Source organism: Malania oleifera, chromosome 5 (genome assembly GCF_029873635.1).
Source record: "Malania oleifera isolate guangnan ecotype guangnan chromosome 5, ASM2987363v1, whole genome shotgun sequence".
NCBI classification, from domain to species: domain Eukaryota; kingdom Viridiplantae; phylum Streptophyta; class Magnoliopsida; order Santalales; family Ximeniaceae; genus Malania; species Malania oleifera.
The window spans coordinates 10,617,037-10,641,874 of NC_080421.1; the positions used below are offsets into that span (position 1 = coordinate 10,617,037).

At 33.7% G+C, this 24,838-nt stretch overlaps 1 protein-coding gene and 1 non-coding gene across 3 annotated transcripts in view; both read right to left on the reverse strand.

Moving 5' to 3' along the window:
- The window catches only part of LOC131155437 (glucose-6-phosphate isomerase, cytosolic 1-like), a 29,508-nt gene extending 19,732 nt beyond the window's left edge, over positions 1 to 9,776 (reverse strand). Inside the window, exons 1-14 of one of the 2 annotated variants that reach the window (XM_058108568.1) lie at positions 9,571 to 9,776; positions 9,054 to 9,110; positions 8,875 to 8,951; positions 8,623 to 8,704; positions 8,499 to 8,546; positions 8,146 to 8,301; positions 7,970 to 8,066; positions 7,755 to 7,797; positions 6,628 to 6,695; positions 6,368 to 6,452; positions 6,148 to 6,196; positions 3,373 to 3,445; positions 3,210 to 3,270; positions 2,190 to 2,256 (exon numbers count right to left, since the gene is read on the reverse strand). In XM_058108568.1, the coding sequence (XP_057964551.1) occupies positions 2,190 to 2,256; positions 3,210 to 3,270; positions 3,373 to 3,445; positions 6,148 to 6,196; positions 6,368 to 6,452; positions 6,628 to 6,695; positions 7,755 to 7,797; positions 7,970 to 8,066; positions 8,146 to 8,301; positions 8,499 to 8,546; positions 8,623 to 8,704; positions 8,875 to 8,951; positions 9,054 to 9,104 (957 nt within the window). In that variant the 5' untranslated portion in view covers positions 9,105 to 9,110; positions 9,571 to 9,776. The remainder of the gene's footprint in view (positions 1 to 2,189; positions 2,257 to 3,209; positions 3,271 to 3,372; positions 3,446 to 6,147; positions 6,197 to 6,367; positions 6,453 to 6,627; positions 6,696 to 7,754; positions 7,798 to 7,969; positions 8,067 to 8,145; positions 8,302 to 8,498; positions 8,547 to 8,622; positions 8,705 to 8,874; positions 8,952 to 9,053; positions 9,111 to 9,570) is intronic. The other variant, XM_058108569.1, reaches the window with a different exon arrangement.
- A 4,418-nt stretch (positions 9,777 to 14,194) lies between these two features.
- TRNAE-UUC (transfer RNA glutamic acid (anticodon UUC)) lies at positions 14,195 to 14,266 on the reverse strand. The gene has a single exon. It is a non-coding gene; the product is annotated as a tRNA-Glu (tRNA).
- Between the last annotated feature and the right edge of the window lie 10,572 nt (positions 14,267 to 24,838).

A 24,838-nucleotide genomic window follows, 5' to 3' on the forward strand; every position in this document is an offset into this window, starting at 1 on the left:
TACATATATTATCTCTAACCGGTTATCATTTAGATTTTAGGGTTCCATTCCAATTTCCAGCCTCCAGGTTCCACAGTCGGCACTTAGTACTCCACACGTCCACCATTCGACTCCAAGTTCGAGTTGCCTGACCCTTGCGGATGTTGTCATCACCCTAGCCCAGTGAGTCGCCTCGCCCTTGCCATCGCTTTAGACCTCGCCTAAGTTGCCTCATGCCATCACCGTAGTCCTCACCTGAGTTACCTCACCCTTGCCGTGGCCGTCGCCTCTCAGTGCTCAGCCTTCGATCAATCGATTCTCAGTTCCTCATCCATTGACCATCGGCCATCAGCCGACTTCCCCTTCCCGGACAGCTGGTTGAAGAAGCATAAGGATACCTTGGCCCCGACTTGACAAGAAAGTGAACGAAAAGTTTGGTGGACTTCTAGGCTTGTCTTTGGGAAATGAGAGGCAAGCAACTTTGGCAAATATGGTGGTTATTTTTGTTCAATTTTCCATTTAAGCTGAATTTGAATACATGATCTGAGAATTGTTTTATCACAAAGTTGAAATCTGGTTCGGTTAACCGAGTTAGCTAAAAACTCGGTTCAGTCGGAGTATTGTTCAGTTAATAAGATTAATTCAGTCAATTCGGTTTTGGGAAATTCTTAACCGAATTTTTTTCGGTTAATTAACCAAATTATATGAACCTACCAAATGCTCACCCCTAATTGTTCCTATAGATATCATAAGGTGCAACCAGCTTCAAATGCTGAATGGAGGATTACTCTTCTATTGTGGGGGCGATGTCCACCCCGTTGAAAGCGAAACAACAGAGAAGTTCCAAAATTATACTTGAACATTCACCACATTTAGATCCACCTCAATATGCAGAGAAAAACCAATGTGCCCGTGCAACTTAGTGATAATGGCAAGCAATGCTATACTCACTTCCTCAATTAGACATTCCCTTGATGATGTTGCATGCTTTCTGAGGAATGCTAGACTTCCAACTCCTCTTCCATTTGAACCACCACTCAATTATCCATGTGATTGCTTGGGTTACTAACAAAACCTTGACAGGCAAATGTGCAACTACATGCTGAAAAATTGAACCATTTCATAAATATAACTTTAAAAAGAAAAAAACGATATAGGGTTCATTTGTCTTATTAATCCGTTCATTTGTCTTATTAATCCTAATGACTCTCATTACTATGTCAAGTAGTTCATGGTGCTCCTAGGATCAATTCCGCCCTTTAATCCCTAATCCAAATGCACAATAAAAAATGAACAAAAGCAAGCCAATAAACACAAAACAGTGAATAGGAGAGGTCTGTAATGAAGGATGAGTTTCCTGTCTGAAGCCTCATAAGTCCTCAGAATATAGTTGTATCTAAAGCTTCAACCTAGGGAAGAGGACTATGGTGTGGATGTGAAAGCTGAGCTCTCTATCCTAATGACTTAGGTCACAAAATATTTATGTTGTTACCCACACTATCTAGCAGAGTCTCCAGCCTTATGCTTTGAGTGGAACAAATATAAACAGCACAAAATGTTCTGTGCATCCACACACAGACATACCTGGCAAGAGGTGATGCTGCTACTCCCTATACCTAAAGGGTAGAACCTGGGTACAGGGCTTGTGCAATTTTGGGCTCCAAAGAGTTCAAATCCCGCCCCGCAAACCATCCCATGCATTGATCAACATCCATTCATGAAGCAAAATAAAAACAAATATGTACAACCAAAAAGGACATACAAGTCATATAAGTGCCAAAATAGTTATGTACAATTGAAGATGATAGAGGCATCAATGCAAATATTCAGACATTCATATACAACTTCACCTATCATATTTAGGTTAAAAACGGGCATGTGCAAATGCAAACATGCAAATGTCAATATTGTAGAGAAATCAAAGGTCATTTGATTCAATTTGAGATAATCCAAGGTTCATTGACTCGACACTGTAAGCATTACCAATGAAATCATTAAGCTGTGGCAATGTGCTATCTACGTTTTACGAATTAGCAATCCTTAAACCTATACATCTGGATAACACATGTCACACACACCATTGTCCAAATATAAGAGGAAAATATACATTGACTACATAAGACTTGGAAGGTAATCCAATGCCTTCGACAAAGAGAAACATGTAATATATATAGTATGTATGTCTGTGTGTGTGTGTGTTAGGCACTTACAGGTATGTTTTTCTCAAATGGTGTTGAGAAGAAATGTTGATCAATGCTAGAAGCTCCTTTTAAGAACCTTTAAGAAGCAAGAAGAACATTTCAAACAAGAATAAGGCAACCTACAGATGAACGCTCCAAAATCATCTTTTGTAATTTTACAAGTTTAAAGCACTAGCACTTGCTCAGAAGTTGACACGCAATAACAAGCACGAAATCCATGCAAAGCAGCAAAGCAATCACTCAAAAGTAACCTAAGAGAGAAACTCCATTAGCTAGGGATTCAAACTCAAATGAAACGGCTATCAAATGGATAATATTGCAGCTTACCAATACTAAATGTCAATAAATAAAATGAACAATTAATCAAGCAAGCTAGCTCGCGAGTTACTCAAGCTCGACTCACTATATAACTCAACTCAACTTGATTCTACTTTGTTCACTTGAGTAGCTTAATGAGTCGAATTCAAGTTTTGTACTACTACTAGCAAACCTAATTGAGCATCTATAACATTTTAGTTTTACGTCGTATACTTGAAAAAATACATTTTTTATACATATATTTATATTATATATTTTTATAAATGAATTTAATATTAGTTTATAATCAAATCGAGCTCAAGTTTTAAGAACTCACAGCCAAGTTGGGTTACAGTTCAAAGATGTTGAGGAGAATTGAGCTTGAGTTAAGTTTCAAGCTTAAAATTTTGGAGTCGAGTTCGAGTTCAAGTTCAAGTATCACATTGTGTCAACTAACACGAATACATCTCTAAATGTCAGATAATTCAATACATGCTGTGATGAATACTTCCAAATATTGAATGAGTTTAGTTTCTCAGGGAGTCTACCACATTCAAGTGTTTTTTATGTCAAAACACATGCACTCAAAACACATATACTACATGCAAAACTGGTAATAAAATGAGTTCAATCTAAAGTAAGAACTTGGATCAAGAAGACATTCTTAAATAAAAACACAACAATATTTTAAAACTACCAGAAGTTTACTGAACGCACAGTGAATTGACTTACTTCTCAACAACTGAGAAACCATATTGAAGAGATAGAGGCAAAACTCCAACAGCACTGCAAACTGACAAACAATGCTGCTGTCAGAAGTTATGCAGTAAACAACAGCTACAATGGCCCATTTACAGTTTAAAGTTAATCAAAATAAGGTGAATGTTACAAGTACCACTATATCGACCTCCAACCCAGTCCCAAAAGGCAAAAGCATTATTTGGGTCTATGCCAAACTTCTCAACAAGCTGCACAAAACTTTCAATTGAAATTATCTAAAGAAGAAGCATATATTATAAGACAGAAGCCAAAAAATATGGAAATTTAATAAAAAGAAAAAACTAGCTAAATTGCCAGAGCTCATTGGCACACATACAACCACCTCCTTCATATGCTAAAATCTTAATCTCACCGAAAAAATAAATAAATAAAAAATTAGGTCCAGTTAAATATTTGCTTCACCATAACAAGGAGATTATTAGTTCTTCCTTTTTTATGAAACTCAGATAACATTTTTTCTCAGTTTCTATTCCTACTATGAAATGCATTATTTTGCGTATGAGATTATGAATATTCTAGAACATATTGTCAATAAGCCTACCTAAACTTATGGACTCTGTATATTAAACAAAATTGAAGCTTTTCTAGTGAATTTCTAAGCCAACTATAGTTGGATTTTTTATGAGATACAGCTACATTAGAAGCATGGTCTTAAATTTTCACAAAATTGTCGAAATTTCCATCAAAATTTCCACTTTCCATTACCCTAAAAATTGAAATGGCGGTCAATTCCTGTCTTGCATAATTTCTGTCGAAAATTCAACTAACCATTTGAAATTTATCGAAATCTCGAAATTTTAGCGAAACTTATCAAAATTAACTATAGAATGAAACTTCCTTAGAAATCAAATGTGAGATTTAGACTCAAAACAGAAAAATGAGATTTCTCTCTAAATTTATCTTATTTTTCTTCTTGAAATGTAATATTTTTACAAGGGCTTTTGAAATTATATGAAAATTAAACTTAAAACAACATTTCATTTAACCATCCATGTTCTTTATTTGTACCAATGTTTTAAAAGGCAAAGGCATAAGGTGAGGCATTTTAACCCTTAAGAGGCAAGGCATAAGCCTTAAGGCCTTGGGGTGTAAGCCTTTTGAGATTTTTATTTTTAGATAAAAATATGTACAAATAAATTATATATGAAAAAAAAAAGATTTAAAAAATCACAAATATAATGTAAAAAAAATTGATATAACTTGCAAACTACGTGTTAGCTATTCAAAAATAGCTACTTATATTCATAACATAAATCGTGACAAGATATAGCTATACTATTATAAATTTCAAATTATTTTCATGATCTAAGATACAACTCTCAATTGTTTTGAAAAGGTTGAGGTTCAAAAGTCTTAGAAATCAACTCATATTATGACATTCCTTTTTATATGAAAATATAGTTAAAATTTTCCAGCCAATTCTAACTTGAGAATCCCAAAATGCGCAAGTACAAATACGTAACGCTCAGCATGTAATGCATTAGCTTTTTTGGAATTTGGTATTTTAGATTGAGCCTAAAATCGTTTTAGCATGCCTTGCCTTGAAGTGAGCGCCTTGATTGAGCTTTTTAAAACACTGAATAGTACAATAAATAATATTTAATTAATTTATGAATTTCATTTATATTAATCGAATATGTTTAACAGATACTTTGTTACGAATATGTTTAATACCTATATTGTATTACAATTATTGCACCTCATACAAACTACACAACAATAGATTTATTTAATTTTTAATATGTTAGTCCTAAAACTTACATTATTGTACCTATTAACCATATCTAAAGTTCCATGAAAGAATTCCATTCTTTACTACTAATTTCCATAGTTTTTTCAAATCAAATCAAAATTGGCATTGAAGTTAAAATTTCCATCGAATTTTCTGGACTTTTGGAGCTTCAAAATTTTAGTTGAAATCTAAATTTAAGACCTTAATCAGAAGTAGTCTCATTATTTCAAATCATTCTTAGCATCTGCTAAAGGGGTTATTGCCCGCTGCAACGAAAAATGTTTCAGGTTGTCAAGTGCAAGTGGACAAGTTTGAACTTGTTATAAGCAACTTCACACCAAAATGCAAGAAGTTAGGACTATCCAGACCACCCCTCTAGGGAACCTGCTTAGTGGGACCATAACTGAGTAATGGGCCTAGCATTGGTCATGCAGGTCTAAAAAACTCTCAATAGTAATTTACCCATTGTAAATGTAGCATTATTAACATGAATCAAAGCACAGGTCATCTTTCCATATAGCAGTAGAAGTCACGACAAATAGCCTTTCTTAGAGCATCAATATTAGTTGAAGTGTCAAGAGATGTCAGAACAAAAATTATGGATGTAGAATAATTTTTTGCTCACATATTACACACAATAAACTATGAGTTTTGAGTGGCAGTGGATGTGAGTGTGTCTTCATAAAAATCGCCGAATTTTTGGACATGGAAACATGATCGAATCACCAAAATATCCAAATTTTCCAATCTTCACTAAGAATGCAAAATAATGTACACATGTGGTGCGAATCCAATATGGATGTTTCGCTCATGCAACAATATGCATATGACAATGTGAGCAAATCAAGGAAGTAATTCAGGAAAAACTTATAGCGAGAGCTAAGAAGTTGTTCTTTTTTAGGTAGACACAAACATCACCAACAGAAGACCTGTCAGACACGTAGCCCACTCCAATACTGACACCACATTTACATGACTACTTACACATATTTTGGAATGCATGCAACATAGGCCACAGAACAGAGAATAACTTCAGCAAATTTAAACCATATAATATGCAAAGAAATGCAATATATAATCCAAATGCTAACAGTGAAATTAATAAAAAAAATGTCTGTATGAGTGTGCATGCCCAAGTTTGTACATTTGGGAACATACCTTAAGATTAGTACTAACAGCTACCATATGCTTTGCAACTGCCTCAGGCCTGAAACAAGCACAATCAAATGGTTGCAGCATAATACAAAAGCCCCCCAAAATCAAAACCTACCACCCACATGCACACAGGATGCAAATCAACGCAAGACAAATGCATGCACAAACACAAACATAAACACAAACACACAAGCCACACATGTGCGTGTATTATTGAACTAACCCAAGAGCAGCAGAAATCCACTCTCTCAATGTCCGAGCATTTAGCATAGTTTCAGCTGTTGTAAAAGTCTTTGAAACCACAACAACTGCATTATGTGAATAAACAATTACTAGGATACAAAATCCAAACAGTAACTCTGTCTAAATTTGAAAACAACTGCTAAAGAAGAAGATGCAGAAAAAATACTTTTCTAAAGCTCACTTTTGGCAAAAACAAATAGAGCCTCAGTGAAACAACTCAATATAAAAATGTAAATTTACCCAATGTAGTTTCAGGGTTTAAACCTCCAATACTCTTAGCAACATCAATTGGGTCAACATTTGCGAGACTGCAGTCAAATGCTGATACAGGATTAGGTCAAAACTAAGATGGAGATGAGAATTGCATTGAAGAAAGAAAGGATCATAAGTGCAATGTAAAGAAAAAAAATCATTATCATGAAATAACTGTGCAGGTTTGGGACAATTCTCTTTTTCCTAGTTTACATCCATCACAATGGTAAAAAATTTTCAACCATTTGCAGACCTGCATTTTATATAAACTATATATTTGGTCAAGGAAGATATCATAAAAGAATGCATGAAATGGTCACACCCTGCTTAGTAACGTGCAGCTGATCGCAAACTTAAATTTCAGCAAAGCTTATAAGACTCAGGATGCAACTATGGCGTCCCATGGTTAATAAAAGAAAATGCCACTTCTTGAAACTAGCAAGGGAACTATGGAATTTCTTTGAATGCTATGATATATTAAGAAACTCAAAAATGAACTTTAAGTTTAGAAATAAACTTAAATAAATATTTTGTTATTAGTAATATAAAATTAAAAATTTTAAAATTATGCAATTTGTTAATGCATGAAACATTTACCTACAACCAAAAGACAACTAATAAATTGATCATATCATATGAATCACAAACTAACTTTGGAATCCTAAAAATGGGATCATTCATTAGCTCAACCATGGTATCATCTCAAGATACATTTCTTTAACCATGAGGACTTCCAACAATAAGAATTTACAACAATACTTTAGAAATGGACACTAACAAGCGATAAACTTGAAACAGAAAATTTAGTTGCCTCTTTGCCTCATACTTGACAATCCCTAATGGCATCACTTTTTTCCTGCCCCATTTTCTTATTTTCCTCTTTTTCTCTTCCTTCACTGATTATGCTGGAACCAAGAAGTTGAATTCCTTCAAGAAACCTCACCCCTTCTGTTTCATATATGTTAGAGAACCAGCAAAGAAGCAACTAAATGCTGATTACATTTTACTAGGCAAAATGACATGGAGATGGAATTTTGTTTTTGATCAGAGTGAATTATTTTGTTTAGAACCTGCTGAACTAAGAAAAATAGAAATCATAGATAATCACCACTTACAATCGCAGCTGACGTCCTTTTGCACAACCTATAGCATCTGGATCTGTAGGAATGCCAGTATTAGAACAAACATACTTTTCCAAGTTCATAGAAAAACCCTGTTGAGATTCCAATAAAAAAGAAAAACCAAGATACAAGAAATGCAACATAGAGCAAACAAAATGTGACTGCATCATGATAGCGACAGGTTTAACTAGAGGCTGCAGTAACTCAACCTGTCTGAAGAGCAGTATGCACAAAAAGAGGGCCCAAAAAGCTGCCACCGATACCAACAGCAATAACATCCTTCAGTGTTTTCCCTGTAGCTCCAACCTACCAATACTTGTATATTACTTGAAATCTATGCACTGCATTACATATAAATCCACAGGCAAGAATAGTGAACCATTACCCATGAACCACTTCGGACCCTATCAGAAAACTCACTGATCTTGTCCAAAACTTTCCATACATCCGGGATTACATTCTTTCCATCACTGGTCATGACTGCATCTCTTGACGAACGTAGAGCCACATGAAGTACAGACCTATTCTCTGTGCTATTTATCTGAAGACACCAACCGAAGTAATGCATTAATTCATTGCATGCCCATGTATAAAAATTCAATATAGGACCACTAGATGACCACTAAAACTAACAAAACCAAAATGAAACAGGGAAAAGAAAAAGAAAAAAGGGTTGTAAGATACCCCATTTCATGTCATTCATTACAGAATTAGGATTAGAGTTAGAGTTTAACTTACATGCTCCCCATTAAACATACGGCTAATCTTTCGTTTGAGGTTTGCAGCCTGCATTAATACACATGGAATGATAAGTATAAGAGCAAGTTTTCTATGCCCAAAATAAGCGAGCACACCAACCCACCTCTGCCAGTTTAAAGAGCTTTCCTAGAGTCTCTTGAGTGGCACATTGTCGCGAATAGTCCAGCAGAAATCCATCAAACTCACTAGAAAACAATTTGCATAACGAAAGTAACATTTTTTTAATCAAAGTAACATTAGCATAATAGGAACACAAGAGAATGTATTGAACGTTATTAATATTAGCTTCTCTAACGCAAACATTTCTAAGATTTTATCAAAGAAAAGGGCAATTATCTAGGCACATGAATCGTACACCATCATTGACTTGCATCGCGCAGCATCGCTCATCAAGTCACGTAAATGTGTCCTTTTAATATCCTCAACATGGTTCTGCAAAGAAGCAATGGCACCATTAGTGAATCACATAAGTAGACTACAATTATAACCTCAAAATATCCTTCGTTTAAGGGCGGCATCCCTATCAATTCATACCCTTAAGTCCTTCCACGGCTCAGTGTTGTTAATGAGATCGCACGACGCCATCTGCGACTGTAGACGGAAACATAACACAATCAATACCAAACGCGGAATTTTATTTATTTAGAACAAATAAAAAATTATAAAAAAACCGAAGAAGAACATTCTTATTCTGCCTCTCTAACGCAATTTCACCTCAAATATATGAATTGCAGCTCAAATTTTCACGCAAGAATTAAATAACTAAAGAACGCATCTACTCAGCATCCATATACTGTCGATTTAACGTTACTGTACAATCGTTCAAACCAAATAATATGCATAATTTGCATCATGGAAACAACTTCGTCAGAATGTTTTAGACCCAATAACCAATGCATTCAAAAGAATGCAGCCAAAAAAAAAAAAATCATTATCAATAAGAACAACTGAAAACAAGTGAAGCCATCAATCGCATACGATTGAAGTTACTGGCTATGACTGTCGTTAAATCTACAACAGAGAGAGAGAGAGAGAGAGAGAGAGGTGTTACCGAAACCAAAATTGATTTGGAGAAGACGGAAGCAGAGATTTGGAGAAATGGAGGGGTCCCTGACCTGAGCTCTTTCCTGTGTGTCCGTTGTTTTTGCTATGGCCGCTGGAAAATGGAAATCTGCTGACTCTGGACCGTGGTTTCTTTATTTTGCATAAATTGCAAACATCACCCCCTAGGTGAGCTTTATTATATAAATCTCTTTTCACCAATTTAGTCAGAGCGTTTTCCTTTATTAATTAATATTCTCTAATTTTTAATATATATTATTATATTTCTTGAACTTTAAAATGCCATTTATACTCACTATATATATATATTTTCTTATTTTACTGTCATTTTTTTTTATAATATTTAAAATAATCATAATGTTAGTTTATAAAATAGACTCTAATTTTGTGTCTTGTATTTAAATTTGTAATTAGACAAAATATAATATAAAATTATATTAAGTTTACTATAAATTAATACAAATTTAAATTTAGACATTGAAATTCATACTTTAACCACTGCATTTCTTTTAAATTGATTTTCAATTCTAAGAAGTGATTTATCAAATAAATTGTGCAAAACTAATCAAATGATAAATTTTATGCTATAATCCAAAATCAATTGGAATTAATATAGTAAGATATTAATTATTAATTAATTCATATATGAACTCAATAAGGTTAAATATATTAATAATTATACTAATTAAAATAAGGGTAAAGGACATTCACATCTCTTGAGGTCTGATAAAAAGACGAAAACTTCCCCTGAAATTTCAAAAATATCATTAACATTTCCTAAAGTTTCAAAAATGTTACAAACATTTTCTGAGATTTGTTAAAAAGACACAAACATTCTCTTATATTTTATAAAAAGAAGTGGTTTGTATCTTTTTAACAAACTTCAGGGGAGGTTTTTGGAAGTCTTGAAACCTTAGGGAACTCCTTCAAATTTTTGAAATCTTAGGAAAGATCATTGTCTTTTTGTCAAACTTTATGAGAGGTCAATATCTTTTACCCCTAAAATAATAACTTGATACGTTAGTACTTAAAAATTTATAATTCTTAATATCTCTTTCAACTGTCTTTAATTCTATTTATATCATTAAGTAATAATATATAGTAAAATTAATTAATATTTGATATTTTTATTTACTTTTTTTAGAGGGAGAGATATAGAGTTGGGCTTCATTTTTGAAACACCAATTTACCCTTTAAAGATTCATTTTACCATATTAATTTATTCTTGATTTCCACTCTACCCCAAGTTCATCATATGAACTACATTGCCATTACCAATGCCACATTTTTTACTTCTTTTTTTTTTCAAAAATATACAAGATGTCATTTAGGATAATACATATTACCATATCTCTGAGTTTCATTAATTGCAAATCCATATTAATATCATCAACATTGATTCAACCATACTTGTATATAATGAACTATGCTCGAGATTGGAATTGAAGAACATATCAACCAAGTTACAAAGCTCTCTTAAATACATTATAATTCTTGTATTGCATCATTTTTTATTTTCTTATATTACAAATTATTTTACTATACTCACATTTTCTCTTAGTATAGCATCCAAACGAAAAAAAGATTAAAGCAATGAAGGTAGGATTACAAATAAGTTAAATCGTTTATTACTAGGCATTTTACTCAATAATGATCCATTCGAACTCATTCAATAAGATAAATAAATCGACATTAAGTTTTTTTTTTTAACTCAAAAACTAAACGAGTCAAACTTTAGGTAGATTATATTTAGTATGTTAAACTCATAAATTAAATCATTTAATTAACTCGTACGTTGATTAAGTTTAAACTATCAACTTGCTTATATGCTCAATTAATTTATTCTATAAACCTATTTAATAAAAATTGTTGACTTTTTGAATCCTATCTCATTTGATAATAACAAATCACAAGTATTTATGTGTGCGTTTAGCACTTGAATAGGTTCATATTTCAGTACGCACATTGGGTACAAGAAAATTGGAAGTCATGAGGCATTTAAAGCTCATATCACTTGGCTTATTGCGTGAAAAATTGAAGAGCAAATGAGTGAAGCCATTGATTATTATAATTGTATTGCATTTAGTTTGTATTGTAAATGCATGTCTTGCATGATTTGGTTTAATGCTTAATACTGACCATAGAAAGACCATAGGAAATCAATATTTTTATAAAAAACCTTTTACTTAAAATGCTAAATTCATATAAAAGATTTGGAATGTTTTTGAGGTCAAAAGAGGGCAAAAATTCAAATTTGTAAAGGGCCAATCGACCGGCTGTTAATGCCCAGTCGACCGAACACACCATATGGCCAGAATTCATTTTTCTTTTATAAAGGCCCAGTCGATTGGACTGATAAGCCCAATCGACTGGACAAGATAAACAACCAGAAATCCTTTTTGTAAAGGGGCCAATCAACCGGACTCACAAACCCAGTTGACCAAACTTCACATGGTTGATGATCTAGTCGACCGGATCATATGCCCTGTCGACCGAACTGCGCGAAAATGAAAAGTTGCCTTGGGCTAGTTGACCAAAACTCTTGGGTTGAACTTATTTTGAGCTGAAAATAGTCATAAAATTCAAAATTATATTATTATTTAATTCTCAACGACCATAAAACGGTCATATTTTGAAAATGCCTATAAATATCAAGCCCAAAAGACTTGAAATAACTTTTACGAATATATTTTCATACTCTTGCGTATTTGGGCATATTTTCACTCATCCTTTCAAAATCAAAGAGCATTCACTCTCTTCTACTCTCTTCATTTTTATAAAATATTTTTTAGAGAGAATATTTAGCTTCTCTTGTACTCTTGTTTTAGAAAATCATTTTTAGAGAACATATTTATTGCTCTTGAATCTTTGAAGAAGCATTTATTGTGCGCTCATTTTACATCAAAGATCATCTACCTTTATTTTTGCAAAAATATTGTTGAGAGCAAAATTCTAACTTCTCCTACTCTTTCCTTGTAAAATATTTTTGGAGAAATCATTTGTTGGGTTTGAATCTTTGAGGTATTTATTATACACATTTTATTTAAAGATCATTTACTCTCATATATTGCAAAATTTTCTTGAAAGAAATACGCATACTCTATTGATATTAAATCCTATCTTGTGAGAGTACATATAGTTTATAATTGTATAACTTAGCTTGTGAGAAACATTTTCTTGTACGCAATTTTTTTGTTAATTTGTATTTACGATTTGGGTATAAATTCGAGTTAGGCATGGGGTATTGTCTGAAGAGGGAGGCTCCACCCTATTTGAAGGAGCGTGTAAAGGGGGGGCTCGACCCTATTTGAAGGAGCGTGTAAAAGAGGGGCTCGACCCTATTTGAAGGAGTGTGTAACCGCCAGGGGGCTCCACCTGAGTGAATGAGTGTGTAAAAAGGTGGCTCCGCCTTGTTAAGGAGTGGCATAGTAAGATCCTCAAACGGGTTGGCTTGAGGCGAGGACGTAAGCGGGAATAGCCGAACCTCAGAAAAAAAAACCTTGGTATTTGCTTTCTCTTTCCTTACTCTATTTATTTTTCCCATTCTTGCATGTTTACATATAATTTGTTGTGATTATTGCATATTTGTTAAATATTTGCATACTTAGATGCTTGTGGGACTTGAGATTGATTGAAAAACCCTAAGTTTAAGAAATACTTGTTGTGTTTTAAAATTAGGGCAAAAAGTGACCTAAAATTTTAAAATTTTCAATTCATTCTAGGATTACATAAAAAATCATAGAAATGAGTTAACTCATTGAATTATAAATTTTTATATGTTTATACTCAAAATTTTACTTAATTATTATGTGTTTGAGAGGTTGGCCTATAAATTGGTCAACGCTCATTTTAACTTCTATTTTACATATATATTTTAGAAAAATATTTACCCTCAAGGTATCATATATCACATACTTTTACTTATTTTAAATTTTTTTTCATACTATAGTATAATTAATTAAACACAAATTAGAAAAAAAAATGTAAACTAATTATTTCATTATTTACATGAATAAGTAACTTTAGATGTAATTTTAAATTTTATTTTAATAAAATAAAATTCAAATTAGATTAAAGTTAACTTATTTATTGAACAAATAGGGCAAAAAGTGACCTAAAATTTTAAAATTTTCAATTCATTCCAGGATTATATAAAAAATCATAGAAATGAGTTAACTCATTGAATTATAAATTTTTATATGTTTATACTCAAAATTTTACTTAATTATTATGTGTTTGAGAGGTTGGCCTATAAATTGGTCAACGCTCATTTTAACTTCTATTTTACATATATATTTTAGAAAAATATTTACCCTCAAGGTATCATATATCACATACTTTTACTTATTTTAAATTTTTTTTCATACTATAGTATAATTAATTAAACACAAATTAGAAAAAAAAATGTAAACTAATTATTTTATTATTTACATGAATAAGTAACTTTAGATGTAATTTTAAAATTTATTTTAATAAAATAAAATTCAAATTAGATTAAAGTTAACTTATTTATTGAACAAATCAAACTTGAATAGGATTGAAGTATAAGAATTAGCTCTCTTCTTTAATGGATCCAACTGTAGCAAAATTTACTTTCTAAAATTATAAAATTATTCCGTTGCCGGGAATTGAACCCGGGTCTCCTGGGTGAAAGCCAGATATCCTAACCACTGGACGACAACGGATTGCTGCCAGGTATTGCGTTTAAACTTACATAATACTAATTTAAGATAAGGACTTACCAGGGAAAAACTGTGCACCAAATAGATTTTTAAAAATATATTTAAAATAGAATATGCATACTATTAGATGATTATAAATTAGCTTTTAAAAAATATTAATAATTAGTGCATCCTCCAATGAACAAAAACAAATATCATTGTATTAGTGCTTATTGTAGTATGCTTTTTTTTAGCATCTATAATGTTTATCATGGGGAATAGTAAACGTTGTCCATGTCGTTTTCAAATATTATAACACGTGAACGACCTCCAAATGTCTATATTTTTTTTGTAGATGTTATGACATGTGGACAACCCCCGAGAGTCCACAATTCCTTCACCGACATGCTAACACATGGAAGTCCTCCGGATGTCTCTTTTGTTCGTTGCTTCGCAAGAATTGATGGAGTATTTAGAAGACATTTTCAGTGTGAGAAAATCCCAAATTGAGATGCTGAAGCAAATCGAGATCAAGACCCCATGTGAGCTCCACACGATTTTTTGGGCCCCACTCAATTTCATATTGGGCCCACATGGTTGGGCCTCCCCTTTGACTTATATTTTTATTTTGTATTATTGCAAGTCAACTTAACCAAAGGAGAATGGGAGGTCTGAGGGTTCAGCCTATTTAACCTATTCTCTAACCTAGAGTCTAACCAACAACTCTGATACCAAACTGATGCAGAACGGGATGGTAACACCCCCAAGATGATGTATGATAGGGATGGGTGACCTAATCCTACCAATTTCAACCCTCACAAGTAAGCATACACACTCAAGACACTTCAAATTAAAAATTCAGTTAATCAATATAAACACAATAAATCAAAGGATATTTTACATGTTTTGGGATTTTGAAAATGTGTATTATGTAGTTCAGAAATAAGTTTTAAATGATTCTTTTAGAAAGATATCAAGTAAAAATATGGAAAGATGTTATTTCAATATTTTAAGAATAAAATTCTAAACTTAACAAATAATATTCCCAATGATTTACAAGCTAGCAAGTATCGATAATGAAATCTAAATAGCTCAAAAATGCTTTCTAAATCATGGAAGTTCAAGTTTCAAGCATGGACTTACACAAGGTTAAGCAAGGACTCAAACAATGTGAAATAATATTGAAATTTTAGAATCTAGGTAACTACTATACAGTCAACTATGGATCAAAGGTCAGTCGCTTGAAGAATTTAAAAACATATTTATGAAGTGGCAGTGTTGGGTTAGTTGACTGACAGAAGGATCTCAGTCGACTAACTGAGATTTCAGACAAAATATCGAGAGTCAGTACAAGGTCAGTTGACTGACCTGCTACGGGATTGAATGAAAATGCGAGTGTTGGAATTGGTGTGATCCTAAGGAGGGGGGTGAATTAGTATTTTAAAATTTTTTTGACTAATTTAAACATTTCACTGAGTCATCACAAATCATATTTCATTCATAATACAAACATGTATGTAAATAATAAAACTATGAGTGCAAACATACACGTGCAACATATCTCATTTAAATGAATGTGTGCATGCAAATAATTATAACTATAAATGGATAAATATAAACATATTGAAATTATAGTGCGGAAAGTAAATGAGATAGGGAGAGAGAAACACACGATATTTATTATCGAGGTTCGGCCTAACCAGCCTACGTCCCCGCCTTGGGCATACCCCCCAAGGATTACACTATCCTTGAAGCCGTTTGCATCCTCTCTTTACGGAATGAGGAAAACCTCAGTTCAATTTTTAGGCTGAACCGAACCGGTCTCACTTATGGGGCTGAGACTCCCTAGTTCAATTTTCGGGCTGAACCAAATCGGTTTCACATATGGGGCTAAGACTCCCCAATTCAATTTCGAGCTGAACCCAATCGAAACAATTACAAATATTTTGTACAAGATAATGCTTCTGAAAATTCAAGCATGGATGTACACATTAAGATCATAAAAAATACACACTCCAATGATATGAAATAATGCTTAAGGAGTAAGGGTATTTTTCAAAATATTTTTACAATCTTTGAACATAATATGTATGGTGAAGACATCAAAGATTTAAACCCTAATAAAAGATTTTCTCCAAACAATATTTTTCAAGAACAAATCGGAGAACCTAGGGTTTTTGTTTCAAATGATTTTGCACAACAAAAATGTCTATACAAAATACTCTCTTGTAAAAATGATTTATAACTAAATGAAAGAGAGTTTTGAAAAGTAAAAGATTTGGCCCAAGAAAAAATTTTTGCAATAAAAACGTGTTTTGGGAGAACTTTGATTAGGATAAAATTAGAGAGAAAATTTGGTTAATCAAAGTTGTTAATCTAAGCAAATGAGGGGGTATATATAGTTTTTCAACAAAATATGACCGTTGGGGACATAGAGGGTATTATTAAAAAGTTTAATCAAACTTTTATCCTAATTATTGCAGTTAAATCTGGCCAACCCGAGAGTTTTGGTTGCTTGAACAAACACAGATGAAAAATGCCTTTTTCAAGTTCGAGTACCCGAGATCATGGTCGGGTGGCTGAACCAAGGCGACTTTCCAAACGCCCGAGGTTCGGTCGCCCATTTCAAAGTTCGGTCTGTTGAACTTCAAAGTTCGGTCACCCAAGGTAGTTTTGAATGTAAAGTTCAGGCTGCCGAGTTGGTGAAAAGGTAAGCATGCAAGTTTGGTTGACCGAGGACGGTGAAGTACTTTTTTGTTCGGTCGCCCGAAGTCAAGTCAACTATTTGACCTTTCAATGGTTCAATCGATCGAGGCATTTTCAACGCACACAATTCAGTCGCCCGAAGCCCTTTCACACTTAAGATTTGGTCTTTATTTTTTGCAAAAGTTATGTGTAGGGACCTATGGTCTATCTAAGGCCAAAGCTATTTAACTTAACCTAGAAGCCTGACGTCGGTCGACTGAAGTCAGCGCTAAGGTTTGTCTACAGTTTTGTTTGAACATTAAGACATATCATGTAGAATGTGTGCAGTTATTACAATCCAAAATATAAAAATTAAATGCATATGCAACTGAAAACATGTCTTCTTCTTCTTCTTCTTCTTCTTCTTCTTCTTCTTCTTCTTTTGCTCTTCCGCCTTCATAGAATATGTCAAATAATGTGTTCTTTGAGCTTCGTCTGACTTCCATCTCAGACCTCTTATGTGTGTGATAAATTATAACCTATTCAACCACTAGAAACACACATAAGTAACTTGCAGTTTGTCATTATCAAAACTAGGGATCGGACTCAAAAAGCCAACAACGAGGATTCAAGGTTGTTTCTCAACAAATGCTTATGGAACTTTAAACAAAGGTTCTCAAGAAATTTTAGGTTGGTTTAAGAAGAATCTTACCAAGGTAAATTGTTGAATGGCTTGATTTGATTCACACAAATTCAGATTATACCTTTGAAATTCCTTAATCAAGCTTTGAAGTTGTAATGAAGCTGCTATATACTTGGGATGGTCCAAGAAAATATTGAAATCACCACGAACTTTGAAGAGTGCCTTGATGATTTTCTCCACAAGTTAGAACTCTTCTGGAGTCCTTATGCACACTTTGATATATTAATATATATGCTAGGCACATTGAAACTGTGTATATTGTATGGCCCGTGGGGAGGTAACGTTGGTGGGTTGGCCTGATTGGATGATGGATGGAGGACGTGAATGATGGAAATGAATGGTATCGCTGGATAAATATTGGTCTCACACCAACTGATCTTCGAGGAGAACGAATGTAGCCTCTCACCATTCAATCACAAGGATCAGAACAAGATTAGACAAGCTCACAAAGACAAAGTCTTTAACTGAATAACAATATATTAACTTCTGGTTGTTGTTATAACTATTACAATGGATATATATATAGATTTGACATGGGGAAGGGGAAGACACAGCCATAACTAACTTAAGCTAGCATGGGGGACAAAGACTAGACACACACAATTCCCATGTAGGCATGGGAGACAAAATAAATATTACAACTTACTAAACTATTAAATGACCCAACTTAATAGACACAGTAATAAGCACAACTTACAACACATATTAACTACTAAGCACACACTTGCAAGCTAAGTTGACTTGCAATATTATGCAAAGGTAATAAGGACCAAAAAAATTGCATTTAAATTATGATAACAAAGTCCATAATCCAGCATATATTTCAATCATAACATGATCATCCATCATTAAGATGGTCAAGAGAAAAACCAATTAATAAAAGAACCAAGCACAATAAAATAATATTTCAACCCAACTTAGTGTTTGGTTTCACAAAATATATATGCATCTTGCATTTCCATTAGATTTTGCAACTTCTCAGGTTCTCTTCGTACAAAATCTACTATTAGAGCATAATATAGTTTATCCTTATTCCTTATTTGAAATTCTACAAAAGGTTATGCATAAGCTGGAGGGCAATTTTGAACCAATGCTTTTTTGTTTCGTTTAAAGTTTTCTTTTACTTTCCAAACTTGTTTCGGGGGGGAAGAAGAAAGGCTTCAACCCATTTGAGAGAGGGGTAAAGGGCTAGCATTTGAGGAGGTGTCCTTTGGAGGCTTGGTTGCAAGCACCCCCATGTAAGGTTCTTTATCTTTTTTTCCTCCATGTCTAAATCCATTGAATCCTATGCCTTCTTTATCCAAAGACATTGTAACGACCTGCTTAATTAACTGATTTTTTTTCTCCATATTATAATATTCTACATGCTTTGATACCATACTTGAGGAAAAACCCATTCATAAACCTAAGAAGCAAGAAGCAGAAATCATACAAACATAACCATAACCATTATATACAATACCAGAGTTTTGAAATGTTTTCCAATATATACAAATATAACTGTATTCCCAAAATATCCTCAACTGATGAGGGCTATACAAAAACGCTCCCAAAATGATACTCACTCTCTGATAGGGCACTGCAGACGTCTCTCTATTTGTAAGTCTGATCTGCTCGCCTACCTGGATCACCTGAAAAATGTTTCAACACTAGGGTGAGCCAATGCTCAGTAAGAAGAAATATGCTATTACTAGTGTGTGGCAAATGAGATAATATATATATATATATATATATATATATATATATATATATATATATATATCATGAAATCTGTTTCCATATAAACATGAATAACTGAATACGAAAGTGCCGTACAAATAATAAAATACACCACCCCTTTTCCCTATTGCTTAACATAATAGTATTATGGTTATAATTCAAAGTACTTCTAGTGTACATAAATATGGTCCCTGTTTCTGTAAATTTGTACATAAGTAATAGTAACTGAAACTGTTCCCTATGACTATCTGTGTGTCATGACTTCCCCCCCCCCATGACAGGGTTATGTTGCCTGTAGGCTGGATTTACCGTGACTGGCCAACCAGGAATAAATCACTGAACTCCGTTAGTCGACCTGCCCACTTCAACCCATATCTAGAAGGGGAGCCTAACCTCTTCAAGGGCCTAGGTGGTCGACTTTACCACGTATTATCTGAATAAGTGGTTGCACTAAATAAGTAACATAGTATCTGTAGCAACGGTACCGTACTCTGTAGCTGCAAGTCCAACAGGGTCTGATATCATATAATATATTTCTATACATATTTATCTGATTTACCATGATTATAAAGTAATCATAATAACCATGATGCTGCAAAACGTAATGAAATCTGAATAATCATAACATGGAACTGCATATTTGTAACACTGGAATTCGTATAATCATGTTACTGAGATTCGTATAATTATGGTACTAAAATCCGTAAAATCATGGTACTGAAGTTTACATAATCATAGTACTTAAATTCATAAAATCATGGTACTGAAATTCATAAAAATCATGAAACTACAATTCGTAAAACATATCCCCGTACTACATACATATTCACAAGCCACACCATACTCTAATACATAATTTTCGTAAATAAATAAACTGTATCATATTTAGAAATTTCCTAGCATAGCATATTTCCCTTACCTTAACTTTGGAAAGCCTCCCCTAGGGAAAACAAGCCTAACACCCGCAGGGCCTCCTACAAAACACCCCGAAACCAACATATGCCAGAACAAAATATCAGCATTTTTCCATCTATATCATTTCCTATAACTGCTAAAAAGCCAAAAACTAGCTAAAAGGTCTTACCCTAAATTTGGGATGAAATTAAATTTCGTTTTCCTGACGATCCGCTCCGGCAGTCTAGTAGAGAACTCCACCAGGAGCGTTGTGGTAGCTTTGGATCATCGATCCGGCGACTGGTGGGGCTGAAAACAAAGAGAGAATGGAGAGAGAGTCGTAGGAGAGAGAGAGAGAGAGAGAGGAGAGAGAGAAAGCGGCATCGAGGAGGGAAAAAGAGAAATAGGGAAATATCCCGGTTTTCCTCCTCCTCTTAATATACTGCCCAGATTCATCGACGAGACATGTCACCTCCCGTCGACAAGAAGTCTTCATAAAATTCATCTACGCACCCTGTTGATTCATCAAAAACAATCCCTGTCCCCAAAATTCAGAGCGAGCCGAACCGAACCCTCTCTTCAGCCCCCTTCCTTCTAACCCTCTAATCTTGGTTTTCTCGTCGACGAAGCCCTGGGTGTTCGTCGACGATATTAAATTCCAATTGAAGGAAGGACCTTCGTTCTGTCTGATATCCACCAAACACCACTTTCCCTTCGTCGACGAAGCTGGCAATTTCCTAAAATTTTGATTATTTAATCATTATCACTCCAAAATGAGGAATACTGTCATACGACGAAGAATTCTACGGCCGTCCTTCTCTTTCATAATCATTTCTCTCCCTATTTTATTGATTACTGTATAAAATGATATATGGGTTCGGGTCCCTGCATACACATACATTCTTCGTGCTCCAAATCATTATTAACGTTCCCATTTCCGCCTTTAGTAAGATGTAAAATTATTTTATTTGATCCCTTAATTTTACTTTTTCAAGGCACAAAGGTTGTATTATCTTCGAACTGAATCTTTGATTCGTTGCATTTAGCTTGCAGCCTTACGAGTAGTTCTTTAGTCATCTGATTCAATTTATCTCTTCAGTGCACATCAATGACTAGGTACAGTTTTTCTTTTTCAACGTCGAGGCTAGGTGAGCTTGAGATCTTAAATCTTCTAGTTCTTTCATCATCTTTTCATTGTTGCTTTCTAATCTCTTGATTTTTAGATCCTTTTCTCTTTCAGCAAGATTTTTAGATTCTAATTTTTTTATTACAACTTCATTCTTATTTTTCAATAAAGTGTATCATTTAGTCATATTAACTAGAATCTTATAAACCTTGAATAGTTCACTTTGTAGTTCTTCATAAGATGTCATACTCTCATCATTGGATTCATCAGATGACTCATCACAAGAATCATTAAATGATTTGGATGAGGAGCTTTGTTCTTCATCATTGTCCCATGCCATAAAATAAGTATTAGTAACCTTTTGGTCACTTGATTCACTATTTGAACTACTTGTACTTATATTGTACCATGTAGTGGCCTTCATTGCCTTTTTCTTTTTGGAATCCTTCTTAAGTTGTGGACAATCTAGTTTTATGTGTCCAAGTTTCTTACAATTGTACCACGTTGGAAGTTCAGCCTTTGTTTTCTTTTTACCGATTTCTTCTTCTTCACCTTCATCTGATTTTGAGTTCCAGATTTTTCTTGTAAACTTATTCTTCTTTCTAAGGATTTTTGCAAGTCTTTTGGTTATAAGGGATACATCATTTACATCCCATCACTCTTTCAAGTATCTTCATCACTAGTTAGGCTTTCACTTGATAGCTTTGAAAGCAATGGCAATATTTCCTTCGTTTAGGATTTTCCACTTCTTTCGGTCTTTTATTGTCATCTCATATGTAGGAGAGAACCTATTATTTCATCTAGGAGGTTAATTTTTCAAAGAATTTCTTCCTTTCTGTAATTGCGGGTGGTGGCCTTAGGTTCCCAAATTGGAAATGGCAAGTCCTCTAAGGATTTTTTCAAATCATTTCTTTCAAATCATTTCATAAATTGAGGCAATTTTTCGTAAGGCGTTGAGAAAGGGAGTTTATTTATATGGTTGAACCTAATGTACAATGAGTGGATGGTTTTACATTGGGCTACCCTAAAAGTTTCATACTCATTTGTGAGCATGCCAATTCTACTATCTCTAACATCAACTGTTTCTTCATAGGTTATTTCAAGTTTATCCTAGATTTCTTTAGCTATTTTGCATGTCATGACCCTATTGAATTCATTTATATCAAAGGCACAATATAATGCATTTATAGCAATTGAGTTAACTTGTAACATCTTATGATCATTTTCTGTCATGTCTTTTTCTTCTGTGGGTATTTCTTTTCCAATCGTACACAAGTTTATGGATGGGAAGATCAGCATGTGTGTTAGGATATTGTGGACAACCCTCCATGCTTTCAATCCATATAGTTTGAGGTTGATTCTCCTTCTTTGTTTTCCTAAAGAAGATAAGTAATAAGAGCACAAAAGATGAGAAGGCCTAGTTGAGGATTGACACTGGCAAAGGGAGAGCTAGAGGAAGCTACGCCTAGTGTGCCGAATAAAGATCTTTGTTAGCTACTAGGTTAAGATTTCGCTACAAACTTGGTCTTTGATAACCAATTGAAAGTAAGGTTTTGTATTGTAATCACCAAGATGGGTGAGGGTTAGTGAATTGGGGTTATAAAAATTTCTTAAATTCTTTTATAAATTCTTTCCCAAATTACTTTATTCTTAGCAAATCACACAAGGATGGTATATTGGCACTTTCAATTACAATATCAGCTGTGGTGAAAATAAAATTCACTTTTAAATTCGATATTGGAAAGTTGTATTATCAACTGATTTTGCATCAATTTTTAACCAAATACCCAATCAATCAATCAATATATAACACAATCCACCAGGTTACCTTAAATAATAACCATGGATCTAAAGCAACACTTCGAAGATTCAATCTTTATTGTCACTTAGCGTCCTAATCAATGCAACTTATTTTAATCGAAGGTTCCGTGTGGGTGTATTTGTAAACATATTTCCCCTCTAAGGTTTTGCAAAAAGATAATCAACGTATCCTTTAATTAAAATTTCCTCAATCTTAATTTCAATTTAGTTTGCTATACTTAAAGAGTAAGTGAAGAGAGTGAGACCGAGGAGGTTTTAGAGGTTCGCTTATATACTGTCACGATTCTTACCTTAGGCACACACCTAAGGATCTACACTATAATACTTCTTTTGGGGCAGGGGCAAACCCTTTACAACCACTCCTTCAATAGTGTTGGATCCCCTCCTCTCCAAGTGATACCCCGACGCTCCGATACAATGGATTCAACAAGCCTGAATAATCAAGGAATACAAGAAATGAAGAACATTTCTTGCGTACAAGAATTACTCTCAAACAGAGGCAGCATTTAATACAAGATTTTTAGCGACAACTAAATCAATAGCGTTTAATGCAAAAATCAATGAAGAATAGAATTAGAAGCTGTAAAGAGTATGTTACCAGGATCTTCTTGATTGATTCAAAACTTAGAAAGAAGGTATGTGCTCCAAGATCGGTGTCATCAATAACTCAATAAATATATCAGAAGATCTCAGTCGCAAGTATGAATGTGTGCAAGAAGGCTTTTGACGAGGAGCTCGAGTTTTTGAGTCAAGTGAGCACAATTATAGTCCTTGAAATCAGATTTTCAATTTTTGTTTAGTTCAAATCTTGATTTTAGAAATTATTAGTTATAGAGCCTAACTGCTAAACAGTTAGAGTTTTCGTTGTTTTACCCAATGTTAACTTGGCATGTTCCCAGTTTGACAAAGTTTAGAGCACACGCAACTCATTGGAAAATTTTTTTTTTTCAACACTATTTTAACTAGCCATTACGAGTCAGGCCGCCTGAACTCATCGGGTGTCAGTCACCAAATCTTTTTAAATACAAAGTAATGTCAGGGATTTTAGAAGTAGAACAGGGGTCAGTCACATGATCCTCCACAGGGGGGGGTCAGGTCGCACTGATGAAGCCTATACTGTTTCCTAATTTAATTCAATAAAATTGTCAGTCGATGACTAGACAAGGGTTAGTCGCACCGGAACTTACCTTGAATAAGTAAGAACATTGTTTAAAATTTGTTTCCAAAAAAACTATTTCTGTCAAACTTGTTTTATGATACTTTAAGAAAAGATATTTCAAGGGTTTTTCAAAATACGAGGTCTTAAGTCCGATGAATAACCCGTAATGAGCTTAAAGCATTCATTTTGATATTTAAAATGAAATACTAGTATAATGATACAAAAAGCACTTCCGTAAGACTTTGTAAAAACTTTTTTAAAACATTGAAGTATTCTTGTATTATATTGCTTTGAGTCCCATTTTTGTCTTAAACTTCAATATCTCTTCAGGTTCCTCATATTTTTTTTTATCTCAGAATCCAAGTTTTTCTTCTAATTTTCCTTTGTTTTCATCATGGGACAAGCATACTTTCATGATGAGATTCTTTAAGCCTTGATCCTTTAGAGACTTGAATCTTTTATAAGAACTTTGAGCTTGATCTCTTTTTA